General features: G+C 36.2%; 1 protein-coding gene across 2 annotated transcripts in view; it reads left to right on the top strand.

Moving 5' to 3' along the window:
* Positions 1-19962, top strand: part of RDX (radixin) — a 98786-nt gene that overhangs the window by 52000 nt on the left and 26824 nt on the right. For both annotated transcript variants that reach the window (XM_029207879.1, XM_029207878.1), the window contains exons 10-13: positions 2172-2302; positions 14208-14368; positions 16120-16212; positions 19673-19915. In XM_029207879.1, coding sequence (XP_029063712.1) covers positions 2172-2302; positions 14208-14368; positions 16120-16212; positions 19673-19915 — 628 coding nt within the window. The remainder of the gene's footprint in view (positions 1-2171; positions 2303-14207; positions 14369-16119; positions 16213-19672; positions 19916-19962) is intronic.

Below are 19962 nucleotides of genomic sequence, written 5' to 3' on the forward strand. Positions count from 1 at the left end.
CTGGTGGCGCAGTGGTTGAGAGTACGCCTGCCGATGCAGGGGACGCGGGTTCGTGTTCTGGTCCAGGAAGATCCCACATGCCATGGAGCGGCTGGGCCCGTGAGCCATGGTCACTGAGCCTGCACGTCCAGAGCCTGTGCTCCGCAACAGGAGAGGCCACAACAGTGAGAGGCCTGTGTACCGCAAAAAAAAAAAAAAAAGATATGAGACACAAGCCTCATAAGAGCACAGCAGAGTAAAGTTTGCAAAATGCTTTAAATATTATAGTCAAGTTAAATATCGGCTATACATTTATTCCCTTTTTCAGTACAAAGACTAAATTTTCCCCCCAACTTGCTTGTTACCTTCTGTCTTATTTCCTGCTTCCATATCTCCTTTACCTCTGTCCTTGAGGATGAACAAATGAAACATCAATAGGGAAAAGCTAAATAACACCAGTGCCTATCTCCAGAAGGGGCCGTCTGTGTGCCAGAGCTGTACCTGAAAGGTTCTGAGTTCATGGGATATTATTACAGCCTTTGGTCTTGAGATCTGTTTTGTGGTGTAAGTCCTCATAAAGTGTCTCAGGGCCTCAGGGAGGGAGGGAGGAAGGTAACTAACTGTCTTGGAGAACAGTGGCAACACTGGATTTGATTGAGCAGAGGCTGGGGAATGTTGGGGGTAGGCTATTCAACATCTTAGAGTAGCAGCCTGGCACGGAAAAAAGTAGCTCTTGGCTATACTTAGCAATTCCTTGAAAAGTACTGTGCTCTTGCTTTCACAGACAAGCCTGCCTTTTCAGCTTTCTAAAGAATACAGAAAGGTCAGCAGCCTCTGCGGAGGCCACCAGGCCCTTGCTTTGCTCAAGGAAGTTGGGAAACTCAAACATTTCCTTAAACCTCAAGCACCCCTGTCTTCTAGAGGGGTGGGGGCTCCCAACTTCTTATGTCTCTTTACCTGTGTATACTCTTACAGGTTGAATAGGATAGGAAGAAAGAGGTGAATGTGCTGCAGAGTGAGTCCAAGTCTTGGCGGCAGAGGGTTGCTTAGTTACTGACTCCTGGCTGTTGAGAAAGTACCTTGTAGGGAATTCTAGAACAGAGGTGGAGCTCCTCTCACATGAATGAACTCCAAGCCCTAGATTATGAAATGCTGTGAGGATTTATTAAAACCAGCTGGAGAGGTATGGTCACCCTTACACTTAAGGGTCTGTCTCTTGCCAACTTGCCACAACTGTACCTGTTTATTCCAAAACTGGGTTGATTCTCTTTTCATGTTGGAGGCATATAGGTACTAGGAGCTGTAGGAATTTTTAAGTTTAGGTTTATTGAGTAAGGAATTGATAATAAAACTTTGCTGGTAAGCTTATCAGAGACTGCAGGTTGAGAAACTACATGGTTTTGGCCTGAAATTCAGAATTGACATCAAATGGCAGCAATGTCTTTTAGAAATATTTAGGTATATTCACATAAGTGTCAGATGAAGTCATAATCGATTTTTTTTTTTTAACGAGAGAAAATTATTCCCATTAAAGTAGACAGTATTATCTGATAATTAACATAGGGTCTCTTATTCATCATTATACTTCTGGCCCTCAACATAGAGTCCGACCCACAGTAGGCCCTTGGTAGATGTTTGATGAGTGAATTTGGCTATATTTAGATATGTACTGTCATTCTAAGGGATTTGTCAAAGGAGATTAAACTGGTTTGTCATCTTGTATCTAAGCATAAGTTGGTACTACCTTAGAAATTAAACTTCTATTAATTAATTGTTAATGGTCGAAAATTGTTGCCCTCCCAGGTTATTTTGCTGTTTAAAGTGAAACAGCCTTGTTTACTCCCTTCAAGCCTTTGTTACTTCCCCCAGTGGAGGGCTCCTGCTAATCTAAAGAAGGCATGTCCTTGGGTATAGCAGCTGTGCAGTTAACTCCTTTTGTGCTGACATGTAATTTACTGTCAAGAGTTCATTTTAAACAGCCATTGACTAAACTTTTTGCAACCTCACAATTGTGTATGTAACAGTGTAGTCCTATATTCTTAACTATATGAGTTTTGAACAAATCTGAGTATAATGAGGACTGTTAAAATATTTATGCTGTAGTTTCTTAGTTGATTCACAGCTAGTACTTAGGCTTCATATGAATATTTGCATATATTAATTTGTAAAAGCACAATTGTAATTCCTTTTAGGGCGCAATTAGAGAATGAAAAGAAGAAAAGAGAAATAGCAGAAAAGGAAAAGGAAAGAATAGAACGTGAAAAGGAAGAGCTAATGGAACGTCTGAGGCAAATTGAAGAACAGACATTGAAAGCCCAGAAAGGTAAAAGTTTCTTTTTGACACTGGATTCAAAATTGTTGCTCTGTCATCAGCTAATAGTATTTCTTACTACTGTTAAATCTTATTTGTCTTATCTAGAATAATTACATTTAATTGCCAATTTAATACTTGGTGGAATTACATCATAAACACATTTAAGGCACATTCAACTATACAAGGCTCATATATTCTTTGTCTTTCATTTACTTAAGCACTCAAATATTTTTATGTGTACCCTTATATATTATGAATGCCTGTATGTAGTAATTTATTCCTATCACTATTCAGGGTTCCATAAACAAAAACACGTTTTCAATACTCTCTGGTACTTAAACAAAAGCATTTTATGGATATGTAAGAACTTCAAGGCATCTAGGTAATTAAAAGCATTTTAAGCTATTCTGACCATTTAAACTCTTCTGGAACTGTCTCTAAATTTAATTTCAGTATATTAAAAAAATGCACAACACACAGTAGAAGTGTTTTGTTTGTTTTCGGTAACATGTTTGGAAGAACCTATGACCTAGGCAGTAGGTAACCAAAATGCTACAGTGTATATATAGAAAGGATACATTGGATTTAGAGAGTGTGGTTTATATAAAGTAACTCTAGAATATACTCATTTCAAACAAGAAATAGTGGGGAGAACAAAAGAAAAAAGATATTGAGTAAAATAGGATGTTATGTTCCTTCCTAAGCAGTAAGATCTAGGGGATAACATGAAAATCTACATTATTTATAAAATTAAATTAATACCTGCTTTTCTGACAACTAGTAGGACCAGCCATTCACTTCTGTTGGAAATAGCTAATGATCTTAGTTAAGGTTTATTTTCATTCCTTACATTAGCCTACCGTGGTGGGGAGATGCTGTTGAGCAGTGGGTAGAATAACTTGCAGATGGGTAGCTAGAGGAGGAAGTCACAAAGACTGTTATAAATCCACAAACTGATCATTCCAATTGCAAGATGATTGGAAATAATATTTCTAAGAGAAGAAATAGAAAAAAAAAAAAAAAACCTGGATTTTATTCTGACTCATTAGAAGCCTCATTTCTCAGAGCTAGAAAAGACCTAGAAAGTATTTAGTTTAAAGCCCAGAGGTAGTAAAGAGACTTATTTGCAAACCATAACACAAGGGTAGAACTTGTTTCCTGAATTCCAACTTGATGCTGTTTCTCCCACTCTAGGTGCTTTTTCATCAGTTAAAAAAGCAGACATTTGTGATGCGCCTACTTTGTGCTGTGTTTTCGAAAGACAGATACATAGCATGCATGGGAGTGAAGCCTGTGTGGTTGACAGAAATGAGATGTATACATTAAAAATATTAATAAAGTGAGGTAACATGTACTAAGCACCATGTGAAGAGTATGAGCAATACTCTTAGAGGAAGAATAGTGTAAAAAAAAAAAATCTGGAGTATACTAAAGTGTGTTTTTTAAAAAAGGAAAGTTTAGGGCTTCCCTGGTGGCGCAGTGGTTAAGAATCTGCCTGCCAATGCAGGGGACACGGGTTCGAGCCCTGGTCCAGGAAGATCCCACATGCCACGGAGCAACTAAGCCCGTGCACCACAACTACTGAGCCCGTGCTCTAGAGCCCGTGAGCCACAACTACTGAGCCTGCGTGCCGCAGCTACTGAAGCCCACGTACCTAGAGCCCGTGCTCTGCAGCAAGAGAAGCTACCGCAATGAGAAGCCCGCACACTGCAACGAAGAGTAGCCCCCTGCTCAACGCAGCTAGAGAAAGCCCGTGCGTAGCAACGAAGACCCAATGCGGCCAAAAATAAATAAATAAAATAATTTTTTTTAAAAAAAAGGAAAGTTTAAAGAAATGTATGATAGTGCTCTGATTTTAAAGAGAAGATTGAAGGATAGTACTTTTTCATTTACATAATACATTTTCTTAGAGAATAGCTATTTACTAAATCTTTCAATCTTATTTATTTAGAATGTATAATAAAAATATTAATGATTTACATACAGAAAAGTACTCAAGTACAGAAGCACCAAAGAATATAAGGAAGATAAAACATAAGAAAGAATATAGAGCATGCCTGTCAAGACAGTTTCAAATCAGTCATCCTAAGGCAAAGGACATCCAGTTTGTTTTTTTGTTTGTTTTGTTTTGTTTTTCTAATAATACAGCTTTTCCAGGCTGTCCTAAACTCTGCATGGTTGTCTTATAATTTATGCTAAATTCTCATTCAAATGCAGTAACTCTGGTCATATCTAAATCATGATATTTAGTAGATAAACCCATAAGTTTTTGTGAAAAGAAACTTCCATACTTCATTATTGTCATTTTCTTGAAAAAAATTTTATTGAAGTCATTATTTGAAATGTCATAAATCATTAAATAGATCCATTCTGACATTTTGCATTGCCATAATTCATCATTGTTAAATTATTTAGCTTCCTTTATCATTCTTTTAACCATCTTCAAGATATATTGGTGACTATATTTGAGATACAATACAGCCAAACTTGCATTTAGTCACTATTGCAACAAATATCAAAGTGAATTTCCACCTTCACAAAGACAAACCACAGGAAAGAGTTGGGGGTATAGTGATTTCATTCATTCTGGATACTTGTTAAACACTTAGTACTTAATAAGTACACCCAGTACTGTTCTAGGCATTGTTCTAGGTATTGGGGATATAGTATTGAACAGATAAGTTTCCTACTCTCGTGTAGCTTACAGTTTATTGAGGAAAGACAGAGTAATAAAATTAACAGATAATAAAAATCATCTTATGTAGTTCGAAGTGCTGTGAAGGAGATAAACAGGATAATGTGATAAAAGTAGTAATAGTAAGTAGGAGGGGGTTTAGGTATGCATTGTTTACAAATAGGAGCCAAGCTTTAATTCTGTCATTGACTTATGACCATAAGCAAGTCATTTTAGCCTCTAGATTTCCTTATGTTCCTAATTTCTAAAATGGAGGTAAATAATCCCTAATTTAGCTTTTTGAGATTTTTTGATATATAAAGTTATATTAAAGTTTTTGTTGAAATTTTTTCATAGGTATAATAATGTGCATACCTCTTAGGTGTAAGGCTCAATGAATTTTTACAAAGTGAATTTATTTTTGTAACTACCCAGAACAGGATAGAGAACATTACCTGCCCTCAGGGAACCCCACCTTGTGTCCCTTTGCAGTCATTTTTTCACCCCAGATGTATATCATTCTGATTTATATCATCATGAGGTTTAGTCTTACCTTTTTTTCTAATAGCTCTGTTGAGATATAACTTACATACCACACAGCCATTTGAAGTGTACAATTTAATAGCTTTTAGTATGTTTGCATAGTTGTGCAGCCGCCATCACAGTTTTAGAACAATTTCATCACCCCAGAAAGAAGTCGCATACCTGTTAGCAGTCGCTCCCAGTTATTCCCAATTCTCCCTCCCTCAGCCTTAGGCAGCTACTAATTTACTTTTTATCTCTATAGACTTGCCTTCTGGACATTTCATGTGAATACAGTCATGCAAAACGTGATCTGTTGTGACTTGCGCTGAGCATAATGTTTTCAGGGTCCATCATGTTTTAGCATGTATCAAGGACTTTATGCGTATAATGCTACATTTTACTTTTTCATCAGTTGTTTCCACTGTTTGGCCGTTGTGAATATGCTGCTATGAACATTTGTGTACAAGTTATTGTGTATCTGTACGTTTTCATTTCTTTTGGGTGTAAGCCTGGGAGTGGAATTGCTGGGTCATATGTTTAACTTTTTGAGGACATGTGCATCTGATTTCTAAAACAATTATATGTCATTTAACATTCATACGAGCAAGGCATGTTTTCTCCACATCCTCACCAACACTTGTTAGTATTTATCTTTTGGATTATAGTCATGATAATGGGTGCGAAGTAGTATCTCATTGTGGTTTTGATTTGCATTTTCCTAATGGCTATTGATGTTGAGTACCTTTCCATATCCTTATTGGCCATTTATATATCTTCTTTGGAAAAATGTATTTTCAAATTTTCTGCCCATTTTTCAATCATGTTTTTTTTTTGTTGTTGACGTATAAGAGTTTTTTTTAATATTTGTGTGTAAATCCCTTATCATATATCAGATATATGATATGCAAGTATTTTCCCCTGTTCCATGGGTAGTCTTTTCACTTTGTTGATGGTGCTAAATTTGGTTTTAAATTTGGATGAAGTCCAATTTATTTATTTATTTTGGCTTTTATTGCTTGTGCTTTCAGTGTAATGCCTTAGAATCATCTTGCCTATGTTTGAACTACATAGAAATGAATTCATGTGTACTTTTGGCCTCTTTTTGCTCAAACTTATGCAGGTAGCTGTAGTTTGTTTTTTCACATTGTTGTGTAATATCCTATTGCATGTATTTACCTCAGTTTATGCATTCTACTGGTGATGGACATTTGTAATATTTCCAGTTTGGGGCTATTATAAAATAAGGCTGCTATGAGCATTCTTGAACATAGCACTTGGTGTACATACCTACTAGTTTGTGGGATGTACACATCTAGGAGCGGAATTTCGGGATCACAGCTGTATAGAGCTATAGTAGATACAGCCACCAGTTTCCCAAAGTGGTTGTATCAAATTTCATTCCTACCATTGCTCTACATCTTCATCATTACATTCACCACTCATTATTATCAGGGTTTCTTTTTTGTTCTGTTTGTTTAGCCATTCTGGTGAATACAATGAGTACAGTGCATTTTCTTGATGACTGATGATTTTGAGCACCTTAGCAAATGCTTATAGCTGTCTGTGAAGTGCCTTTTCACTTATTTTGCCCATTCAAAAAAAAAATTGGATTTTCTTCTTTTTCTTATTGATCTGTAGTAGTTCTTTACATGTATTGTAAAAACATCTCTCCGTGGTTTACCTTTTTACTCTCTTAATGGTGTCATTTAATGAAAAGACAGTCTTAACTTTAATCTCCATTTATCACTCTTTTTCCTTATGGTTGTGAATGTATTATTGTTTACTACCTCCTAGAAACTTTGTTTTACCTTTCACATTTAGGTCCACAGTCCATATGTAAGTGATTTTTATAAGAGTCAAGGTTTGTTTTTTCCCATACATATTTCTAACTGACCCAGACCCATTTATTGCAAAGACTTTGTACCATACATAGCATCACCTTTGCCACAAATCCAGAAGTCTGTATGTATGCATCTGTTTCTAGACTCTTTTCTGTTCCACTTATCTATTTGTCTATCCTATTGCCAATGCCACAGTGTTCAGTTACTAGTTGTACCTAAAAAGATTTTTAACTGACGTGTCATAAATAAGTCATAGGTATATAATAAAATGGTAGGAAGCATGTTTCAAAGACAAGGCAACTCTTGGGCTCCCATGTTACTTAACTTTATCTTTTATCTTTAATCTTTTATGGTATTAGTTGTTAATTGTTACACATTATATACTTTCATAAATTATAATCCTGAAATTGAGAAAAGGAAAATAATTACTTGAAAAAGTTAATACAGAGAGCCATTTAGTTTATAACAGGACAAACTAAGTCTCCAGAAGAGTTTAATATCTGCCAAGACTGGACTTCTCCATTTAAGTCAACGGACTGAATATTCTGCATATTTCACAGAATAAACCCTCTCCTCCCATGGTATTGCTAGGTGATGCACCTCCTGGATCATCCCTGGGTTGGTAGTTTTCTCTTTGTTTGCTGTATTAACTATACTTTTCCTTTCTTCCCATCTCTGGTAGCTTCCTTTTCTACTTACTCACAATCCTTTTCTTAATAGAGAGCTCCTGGAGAGGAAGATCAGCTGTTGAAATGTCTTTGCTGCAAACCTCTATGGATTGAGGATGTGATAACAGTTTCTCAATGTGATGACAAGCTCTGTAACTCTGATTTATCTTCTAAGTTGGCATTTATAATACAGCTTTTCTGTTGGGTTTCCCACTGCTGCCCAAGTCTGGTCTTTTCAGATTTTCTTCCTTTAAGCTTTCATTCTCAGCCACACGAGGAGCTTCACATGCTCTTCACATTTGCAGTATTGCTGTTTATTTGGTGGTTAGAAATGTTTTATCTTTTTTGAGGTGGGGAGGGGGCTTTTTTTTTTTTCCTTCAATGTATGATTCTAGTGCACTGGCTTCCTGTTTTGCTAAAATAAAATTAGTAGTGTATTTGGGTCCCTGTCAAAGAGCTCCTGAATTTTTAGCTGGTTTTTCTTTATAGAGGGCCTGTGGATTGTGAACCTAAATGTTAAAGGTAGAATGAAGTTTCTAGAAGGTAGTAAAGGAGAGAATGTGTTCATAACCATAAGGAAAAGATTGATAAATTGAACTTTTATAATTATAAAGGGGACTCTGGCCCTTGGCATCTCTGCAGAGGGTTTGTAGGACCCCTGAACATCTGTTTCTACGTTATTGTCAGTGTTCCTCTGGCCGTTGATTCTTTCCCCATGCTTTGCTTTTTTTCCACCTCTCCTAGATGAGCAGTGTCAATCATAGTTATTTTAATGACCTTGCTTGCAAACTCCAATGTCTGGATAATCTATGGGCCTATTCTATAGTCTGTTTTCCCTTTTTGGGGTGGGGGGAGGGGGTCAGGGGCTCATTTGGTCCTGTCTGGTATACCTGGTAATTTTGATTGAATGCCCAACATTGTATATGAAAAGTTATAGAGACTTTGGATGGTGTTATTTTCCTTTAGAGAGGATTTAATTTGCTTTTGACAGCCAGAATATGTGCAGATCACCTGGATAGAGTTGAGCTGGGTTTCAGGCTTTGTTAACGTTGGTCTCTTTCTGGTTTTCCCATTGCTAGTCTAGCCCTTTGGGGGTGTCATCGGAAGACTGCATATTTACTGGGGCCCTTCTGTCTTAGAGGGCCTTGAACTCCAACCTTTGACTCCCAAGCTGCAAGAGAGTGTTAATCTCTCTGGTCACCTCTTTACCCTCTTACAGCTGCTTTTTGCTTGTTTCCGTATGTGTGCATTTTAGGAGTTGGCAAATGTCTTGAGGGGAAATACACATAGATTTTGAGACTTTTCTGTTTACTCCTTTTCAGGATCTTGTCCTTTCAAGCCTTGGATGCTTTGGCAGCCCCAAAGTCTAAATCTCTGTCTTCTTAGCCTGATGGAATACTACAGGCTCTGCCTCTATTCCACTCTACTGGGAATATTATATACCTGTTTTTTTTTGCATATAAAATAAGCAAATACATGATATACACACAAAGATATGTTTTTCTTTCCACTTCTTTCTCTTTTTTTTGTTGGCAATAATCTCAGATTTTATTCAAAAGCAAGACCACCCACCCCAATTACTCTGGTTATCCCTTCATAATGAATGTATCCTACTTTTACAAAATTTTTCCTTGTGTCTACTTCAGTGAATTTAAAAATTAATTTATTGTCTCAATTATTTTCTAATTGTTTGGCTGTGGAAAATTGGCATATTAGATTGTACTGCCTGGAACAGCAACCAGAAGATCCCCTATAAACCTGTTAGAAAAGTAAATTCTCTGGCTCCATCCCACATCTATTGAATCAGAACCCGTAGGGGTGGTACCCAACAATCTAGTTTAACAAGTCATCCAGGAGATTCTGATAGAAACCATTTGAGAAACACTGGCATATGAGAAACACGTGCTATTTACTTAATGGATAGGCAGACATGGAAGTGAGGGAATATATCAAATAAGAAAATAAGCAGTGGCCCAAGTGCTTTGACTCTAAATGGGTACAGAATAAGAATAGCCATGAATGAGACTCATAAACTGGTTCTATTCAGATACGTATGAACTGCCCCTCTCTTCTGCTTGATTTCCATGGGCTTACGTTAGTGTAAAACCCCAAGTACATTTGTCTTGGGCAGATCTGTAAATTCTTCAGCATATGGACACTGTAGAGAAAGAAGTAGGATTGACCATTTCCTAATCATCTCCCAGGCTGCATTACCCAATACGCAGTCTGTCTACACACATGTTTCTGTCATCTGCCAAGCAGGGGCAGAAAAAAAAAAGTAATATATAAATATATTTATGTAAATAAGTACATTTATATAAATGTAGATTTTTATATAAATAAATATGTATAATACATATTTTTAAAATCTTCATTTTGAGTAATGTTTTTTAAAAGTACCAAAATGGTCATTAGAAAAAGCAAAACATTTTTGGCCTTCCTTATATCTTTTTATGACTTTGTATTGTTTTTAGTTTGATTGCTGGGACTAAGGCACTAGATATAATTTTTCAATGCCTGAGGCCTTACAGGGTTTTAATCTGGTTCAGAATTCGCCACTTCCACTTCTTTCTTAAACAAAAGGTACATATATCCTTTTGCACCTTGCTGTTTTCAGTTACCATTGCTTAGATGTAGTACAGGTATTCTAAAATTGCTTTTTCAGTAAGTAATTTGTAATCATATTCTTAATTCTATGATTTCTAAGAATTTTGATAATAGAACTTTTATTTGCTTTTTTTTTTTTTTTTTTTTTTGTAATAGTATTAGTTCTTTTCCCAGGGTAAAAATAAACTATTGCCCTAGACTGGAAAGAGGAAGAAAAAAATCTATAATCTTCTGAGATATTTTTTTACTTTTTTTTTTTTTTTTACTAATACTGTTACAATTTTTATAGCTTCCAATCTTTGCCCTTGGGGATGACATAAGAGTTGATTTGGCTTGCCAAGTCTTAGACCTGTCAAAATCAAGTGATGCTTGTGTTCAAACCTGATTGAGAAAGGGAAGCTTTCACAAATTTTATTAGCTTGAACTTAGAATAACTTCCCTGGTTTACACTTAATTAACTTCCATAACCATCTACATCAATATACTGTGTACTGTTAATGAGAGAAACAATTTATTCTTGTAACCTTTCACCTTTGTCCTGAAAGAGCTGAGATTCTAAAAGAAGCCAGATTTCCTTCGTACTCTCTTCTCACATGCCAGACCTCAAAAATTGTAGGTTCTTGCTTTTTTTGACCCAGATAGGCAAAACATTGATACTATTCACATTTCTCATCTAATCCTTCTCCTCAAGGGCTTCTAACTGGATCCAAGGTCTGGAGGGATGTTTGTTTCATAGAAATATATTTTTTGGGCATGCCACGGACCTTGAGGGGTCTTAGTTCCGTCTTAGTTCCCCTGACCAGGGATTCAACCCAAGGCCACAGCAGTGAAAGTCCTGAGTTCTAACCACGGGACCTCCAGGGAGCTCCTGAAATATTCTAATTTGTGGGTTCACAAACTTTTTCTTAAAAGGCTGGATAGTAAATATTTCAGGCTTTGCAGGTTACATGGCCTGTTACAGCTATCAACTCTCCCATTGCAGCATGAAAGCAGTCATGTGCAATACCTAAACGAATGAGATTGTGTTCCAGTAAAACTTTATTTACAAAATTACGGCGTTGGGTTGGGTTTGGTCACTGAGCCATAGTTTGCCAATCATAGTTAACTGGAGAGGAAAGAGAGATCATTGTGGGATATATGGCACTTCAAAACCTTCCTTTCTAGACTAGAGACTAGAGTAGATTTGAAGCTTTCAGTTCATTTTCAACATTAAAAAAAAATAGAGTTTTGTGTAATTCTTAATATACCACAAAACAACCATTGCTCTGTCTACTATTCCTCAAATTAATACTTAGTACAAAAAAACTGTTAGAAAATAAAGAATATTTTGAAATTTAACTTTGTAACCCAGGCTTATTTTTCTTTATTGGCTCATAGTACAGAAAGAATTTTTATTATGAGAGAAAATAAGGCGTTTTCATTTGTAAACTTTTCTTATTATTTGTTTGCTTGTTTAGAAGGAGGATACAGCTGTGAACTTTGTGAGCTTTATTTTATGTATTAGTCAGCCAGATGGAAAGAATGATCATTAAAAAAGTTAGATGGGCTAGCTCTGATGTCCAAGTTTTAGAAGACATATACTAAAATGAATAATCCTAGAATTTAGCTTCAGTAACATCCTTCATTATACACATTTCATCTTTATAGCCAAATAGTCGCGTAGAAGTTTTACATTTTATCTAGAGTTTAAAGTCATTTTTCTTCCCAGTCTTCTCAAAACCTCCCAAGTCTTAACTGCAGTTACTTAAATTAGTTCTGACCAAGAACAACAAAATGGAGAACAGTAAGGTGACTTGTACATTACAGTTAGCTTTCAAATCTTTTGACATACAGATTTTCAGTTTTTCCTTTTTTCTAAAGTATACAGAAAGGGAGAGTCATTCTTTGTAGGACATTGCACCCATCTTAATAGATGACATTCTCTTCTGTCACAGATGTCCTTGCTATTGAACAAAGATTGTCAGAACAATACTTAAAATTAGTACTTTCAAATCTTTTGGCTTTGTGCTAGTAATATTTTCCTTTCTCAACTCATTAGAATAAGAAAAGAGAATTAACTTTATGATCTGTACATTTATGGATTAAAATTCACCTCATTTATCTCCAAATATTACTTACTTGTCTTCATGCTTGAGGAATGGATATGTACTAATAACTCAAAATTTTCAGTAATTCATATAATTCACATTAAAATTCCTATTTGAGTCAGTAAGTATTCAGTCTTAATGTCTTGGGTTTACTTATCTAATACTTAGTTTAGGTAAGTAAAAACTTATTTAAGTTTTAAAGTGTGTTATTTTATAGACTTTTGAAACAGATGGCAGTTTGTTTAGGTCAAAACTTCAGAGAGGTTTTTTTTAAAATTTTCATTGGTGTATAGTTGATTTACAATGTTGTATTAGTTTCAGGTGTTCAGCAAAGCAAATCAGTTATACATATACATATATCCCCCCTTTTTTTAAGATTCTTTTCCCATATAGGCCATTACAGAGTATTGAGTAGAGGTCCCTGTGCTATACAGCAAGTTCTTATTAGTTATCGATTTAATATATAGTATTGTGTATGTGTCAGTCCCAATCTCCCAGTTTATCCCTTCTCCTCGCCCCCCCACCCCGAATCCCCTGGTAAACATAAGTTTGTTTTCTACATCTGTGACTCTGCTTCTGTTTTGTAAATAAGCTCATTTGTACCTTTGTTTAGATTCCACATATAAGCAATATCATGATATTTGTCTTTCTCTGTCTGACTTCACTCAGTTGCTGCAAATGGCGTTATTTTGTTCTCTTTTATGGCTGAGTATATAGGTACCATTGTATATTCCATTCTGTATAGGTATCACATCTTTACCATTCATCTGTCAGTGGACACTTAGGTTGCTTCCATGTCCTGGCTGTTGTAAATAGTGCTGCAGTGAACATTGGGGTAATATATCTTTTTGAATTATGGTTTTCTTTGGGTATATCCGCAGGACTGGGATTACTGGGTCATATAGTAGTTCTATTTTTAGTTTTTTAAGGAACCTCCATACTGTTCCCCTTAGTGGCTGTACCAACTTACAGTCCCACCAGCAGTGTAGGAGGGTTCCCTTTTGGAGAGTTTTGTTTTTTGTTTTTTTTTTTTTTGCGATACGCGGGCTTCTCACTGTTGTGGCCTCTCCCGTTGCGGAGCACAGGCTCTGGACACGCAGGCTCAGCGGCCATGGCTCACGGGCCCAGCCGCTCCGCGGCATGTGGGATCTTCCCGGATCGGGGCACAAACCTGTGTCCCCTGAATCGGCAGGCGGACTCTCAACCACACTGCGCCACCAGGGAAGCCCATGGAGAGTATGTTTTTAAAAATAAAATAAAGGATGTGCTTCTAGCTTTATGACATAACTTGAATTACAGAGAATTTTCATTTCTTTGCATTTTTGAATTGTGTAATAGAGTTTTAAAAGTTATTAGGTTTTTGCCAAGTTAAAAACGAGGTAATGATCATTTGCATATGTGCTAATTTTAAGAAACTGTACAGATTAGATTCCTTGCTACTATTTTGACTTCTTTTGATAATGAGAAAATTAGAATTAATCATTGTTTTGGGGGGATACATATATTTGACAGAACTAGAAGAACAGACTCGAAAAGCTCTAGAACTGGACCAGGAACGAAAGCGAGCAAAAGAAGAAGCAGAAAGGCTTGAAAAGGAGCGTCGAGCTGCTGAAGAGGCCAAATCTGCTATAGCAAAACAGGCTGCCGACCAGATGAAGAATCAGGAGCAGCTGGTAGGGAACCTGGGCTCTGTTAGGGGAAAAGAAAAATTCAGACAAAAGCATGGACGAAATCGGTTCCGCAATTTCAGAGTGTTTATTCTCTGAGCACAAAGGTGTTGGTTAATTACGTTTTCAAATCCCCTCACTGTGGTATGTGTGCACTCACTGCAAGGAACTTATATATTTTTATTCGAATGTATTTTAAAGCAGTAAGTAGAATAACAAAGAATTATGAAAACCATAGACCACATGGACCATTTTCTGTATTCAGAGGAATACCCATCATGACAAATGAAATACCAGTGTAAAAATAGACAATTTGGAGGTTGCAGTATTTAGTACAGTAAATAAATGATCAGTATTGTGCAGCCACTACCAAAAGTGTGTTATAATGTATCCAAAATCAACAGTAAAATTTTGTTTGCTAATGAGTGCCAATAAAATAAGTTCAAATAATGGAAACTTAAAAAAACCTTTGTAAAATTAAGTATATTATACCTTCTGGAAAGCAAACCAAAGAGACAAGTGTGGAAATAACAAAGTATGGAAATAAGCCTAAAATGTTTATTTCTTCTTTTAAAAGGAAACCTAAAAATAAAACCATAAAAGGTACATAGAGCCTGTTGCTAACAAAAGATTCTGATTTGCTTAGATTTTGCTTTAGATAAGTTGACAATTACGTATATTCTAAACCCTATAAGATAACCGTAGGCTAACTATAAGATAGATCATAATTGATTGGGTTTTTTTGTGTATTTAGTGGACTTGCAAATAATGAGGAGTAGGCATGACACCTAGAAGATTTGGGATTTAAATATTGGTTTAGGCATTTACTTGCTATGTGTCTTTGGGTCTTTCTGAGCCTCAGATCGCTCCCTTTGAAAAAAGGAATAATACCACCTAATAGTATTGTTGGGGAATTAAGAAAGTGCTGTTTAAATTATAAAGTGTTATGTAAATAGAATTCTTTTTCCTTCTGTAGGCTTTAACAGATAGTTTATTTTATTTTATTTTATTTTTTTTTGCGGTACGCGGGCCTCTCACTGCCGTGGCCTCTCCCGTTGCGGAGCACAGGCTCCGGATGCGCAGGCTCAGCGGCCATGGCTCACGGGCCCAGCCGCTCCGCGGCATGTGGGATCCTCCCAGACCGGGGCACGAACCTGTGTCCCCTGCATCGGCAGGCGGACTCTCAACCACTGCACCACCGGGGAAGCCCTAGGAGCTATTTTTAAACTTTCATCAATAAACTATCTGTTAGGGGCGCTGAGCCTGCGCGTCCGGAGCCTGTGCTCCGCAACGGGAGAGGCCACGGCAGTGAGAGGCCCGCGTACCGCAAAAAAAAAATAATAATAAAAAAAATAATAATAATAAAAATAGCTCCTAGGTTCCTGCTATGAAAACAGGAATAACTACGTGTATATAGAATAAATTTTTTTTCACTTTGTCTCATTAGCTCATTATACCTAGTACAAGTAAGATATTTATGCTCTTAAAGAAATAGTTCCTTTTTTTAAACAGAAGACTACCTATGAAAAACATATAACACAGTCCATGTGGGAATTCCCTGGCGGTCCAGTGGTTAGGACTCTGAGCTTCCACTGCAGGGGGCACAGGTTTGATCCCTGGTCGGGGAACTAAGATCTCAGAAGCTGCACGGCATGACCAAAAAAAACAGTCCATGTACATTAAAGCTTTTTTGACTTAATATAAATGACTGAAAATATATTACTTTTTAGTATTGGTAATTGTTTTGTTTATTTTAGGCAGCAGAACTTGCCGAATTCACTGCCAAGATTGCGCTTCTAGAAGAAGCCAAGAAAAAAAAGGAGGAGGAAGCTACTGAGTGGCAACACAAAGTAATCATTTGTTCATCACTATAAATTATTGAACATCTATTTTGTACCCAGCCATATGTGGAAATTATAGAGATAAATATAAGTTGCTGTCATGATTTAGAGGGGAAGAGGTACCTCTGTATGAATGTGTATGTACTGTAGTAAATACTAATCTAGTGATAATAAGTACTTTGGGAACACAGAAGAAATGTTTAATTTCTGAGGGAATGAGGCAGGTGTTGGGGAAACCCTTATAAATTTAAGCCGGCTCTTGAATAATACATTCAATTTGGGAGTAGAAAAGATGGAGACTGAAGAGGATCATTCCAGATCGAGGGAATTGAATGAGCATAAGAAGTATAAAAGCACATGACAGATTTGAGGTCAACTAGTAAGTGAGCAAAACTTAGGGTCTGTTTTCAGAAATTTTGAGAGTTGTGGCTAGAAAGTTAGAAAGGGAATTAAGTTGTGAAAGGCTTTAAATAAATGCCCTGCTAAGGCAAGATGCTGAGAAATATCTGTAGACGTTGGGCTCTGAAGATTTCAAAACAGGATTGTAACATGATCAAGCATGGTTTTATAAAAACAGCTTAATAATCAGCATGAAGGATGGATTGGGATAGTGGGCAGGATTACTTAAGAGCTAATGACTCACACTAAGGATGTGGCATTGAGAAAAAAGAGGAACAGGAATTATTGAAGGACATTTTGTGGTAGACTCAAAGGGGCATGGCAACCAAATGATTGGATGTAAAGTTGAATTAGAAGAATGCAATGAAGATGATACTGAGATTTCTGAGTTCCTAAGTAGATGAAACCACTGTTGTCTGAAATGGCATAAAAGTGAAAAATTAGTCTTTATTTGGAGGGGTAGGGAATATAAGATAATGAGAATTTAATTCAAACTTTAATGTTAACTCTTAAATGGAACTATAATAATAACAATTTTTTACACTCAAAGGTATATAGTTCTCTGATTTTTCTCCGACAAAATGTACTTATTACAGAAAGCAGTTTTGTTTCCCTCTTAAATTTTCTTTGTAGCACTTCGGATTTCATAGGGAAGTTTTTGGTATTGAGAGTTATGTATATATGTATATGTCAATAGAACTCTACAAAAAGAAAAACACTTAACTTTTTTGTTAACACTACTTTATTAGAATTGTATAGATCCCTTTTAGGGATGATTTATGAACTCCAGGGACACATAAACTTATAAAAATAACATATCACAGAGGCACATCCTGTGAATTGTAGAAATTAGAAAATGCATGCAAAAGAAAAATCACATTCTTGCTAACTGGGATCACTATTTTAACACTGTAGTGCATATCCTTCCAGGATCTTTTCCCATTTACATACACATTTGTATGTCCAGAGTGAGATCATACTGTACATATTGTTCTGTTTTAGTTAGTTTTCATCTCATCTAATATTAGACTATATCCAAAATTTTTTCATTTAGATATAATTGACATATAACGTATTTTTAGGTGTACAGCATGATGATTCAATATTTGTATCTATTGTGAAGCGATCATCACAGTAAGTGTAGTTAACATCCATCTCCATATATAGCTACAGAAATTTTTTTCTTGTTATGTAAACTTTTCAGATTTACTTAGCAACTTTGAAATATAGAATATAGTATTATTAACTGTAGTCCGTATGCTGTACATTATGTCCCCATGACTCATTTATTTTATAGCTGGGAGTTTGTACTTTTTAACTCCCTTCTCCCATTCCTCTTCCATTTATGCCTCTGGTAACCATCAGTCTGTTCTCTGTATCCATAAGCTCGTTTTTTTTGTTTGTTTGTTTGGTTGGTTGGTTTATTTTTAGATTCCATATATAAGTGAGATCATATGGTAATTTGTTTTTCTCTGTCTGACTTATTTCACTTGGCATGATACCCTCAAGGTCCATCCATGTTGTTGCAAATGGCAAGATTTCCTGGGACTTCCCTGGTGGTCCAGTGGTTAAGACTTCGCCTTCCAATGCAGGAAGTGCAGATTCAATCCCTGGTTGGGGAGCTAAGGTCCCCCATGCCTTGGGGCCAAAAAACTAAAACATAAAAAAGCAGAAGCAATATTGTAGTAACATATTCAATAAAGACTTTAAAAATGGTCCACATCAAAAAAAAATCTTTAAAAAAATTCCTTTTTTATAGTGGAATAGTATTCACTATATATTAATATTTATACCACTTTTTTTTTTATCTGTTCATCTACTGATGGACACTTAGGGTGCTTCCATATATATCTTGGCTATTTCATTCTTTTGCATGTGGCTCTCTAGTTTTCCTAGCACCACTTATTGCAGAGATTGTCCTTTCCCCAACCTATATTCTTGGCTGCTTTGTTGTAAATTAATTAACCATATATGTATGGGTTTATTTCTGGGCAGACTATATTCAGAATTGAACCAAAAAGTCTTTTATAGCTAATTTGCCAGGCCAGTGTCCAGAGTAGGACTTTGCATTGCATCTGTTTGCTCTAAGTCTCTTTTAAAGTAGGACAGTTCTTTTTTTTATGATATTGGTTTATTAAAAGGGCCCACAGATTGTCCGTCCTCCTGTATTTGTCTAATTCCTTTCTTATGGTGTCATTCAGCTTGTCTTTTTATCATCAATATTTCTTGTAAGCTGGAAGATAAACCTAAAAGTTTGAAGGATTCAAGTTAAAAATTTCTGGCTATGATGCCTCATAGGTGAGACTTTCAGATAATTTATCATCCAAACTAGAACACTTTCGAGAGTGAAAGGGGGTGTTGTTAATAATTACACCAGGACAACAGTGTAAAGCAGTACTTTTCTAGACAAACCAGCACAATAGAATTACTCAAATAATTGGTGACGTTGGATACTTCCTGTTGTATTATATCAGAAGACATTTAATATCTGATTAACCCACCATTAGTTGTTTTAATTGATCGTTGGACTAGAGTAATAACAGTCTGTTTCCTCCATTGTCTGGTTATATTTTATCGTTGCTAAAACATAATCTATTCGATGTGGAATTCTTTGGCATTATACTTATATCCGTTTTCTCATCAACCATTTGTATAACAATTTTAGCAACAGTTGATAATCCTTGCCAGAATTAATAATTTTATTAGGGTTTTGCACAGTGGTGTCTTTAATTCTGTCATGTAATAAGCTTTTATCAGTAGGGCCTCTTTTCATTACCCTGAAATACAGTTTATATTAGAAAGAAAGGATAATAACTTGATTTTTTTTTTTTTTGATGTGGACCATTTTTAAAGTCTTTATAGAATTTGTTACAATATTGCTTCTGTTTTGGCTTTTTGGCCGTGAGGCATGTGGGATCTTAGCTCCCTGACCAGGGATCGAACCCGCACCCCCTGTATTGGAAGGCGAAGTCTTAACCACTGGACCGCCAGGGAAGTCCCAGAATAACTTGATTCTTTTAATTACCAATTTTCAAAGTAACTTGCTGATAAACTTATTTTTTATGTTCAGGCTTTTGCAGCCCAGGAAGACTTGGAAAAGACCAAAGAAGAGTTAAAGACTGTGATGTCTGCCCCTCCTCCACCTCCACCACCACCAGTCATTCCTCCAACAGAAAATGAACATGATGAACATGATGAGAATAATGCTGAGGCTAGTGCTGAATTATCAAATGACGGGGTAATGAACCATAGAAGTGAGGAGGAACGTATAACAGAAATGCAAAAAAATGAGCGTGTTAAAAAACAACTCCAGGTATTTAAAATTTGCAGTTGTATGCACATTTAAATATAATTTGCATT

This window comes from Monodon monoceros, unplaced genomic scaffold (assembly GCF_005190385.1).
Source record: "Monodon monoceros isolate NGI ecotype Baffin Bay Population unplaced genomic scaffold, NGI_Narwhal_1 Super_Scaffold_7, whole genome shotgun sequence".
In the NCBI taxonomy this organism is placed as follows: domain Eukaryota; kingdom Metazoa; phylum Chordata; class Mammalia; order Artiodactyla; family Monodontidae; genus Monodon; species Monodon monoceros.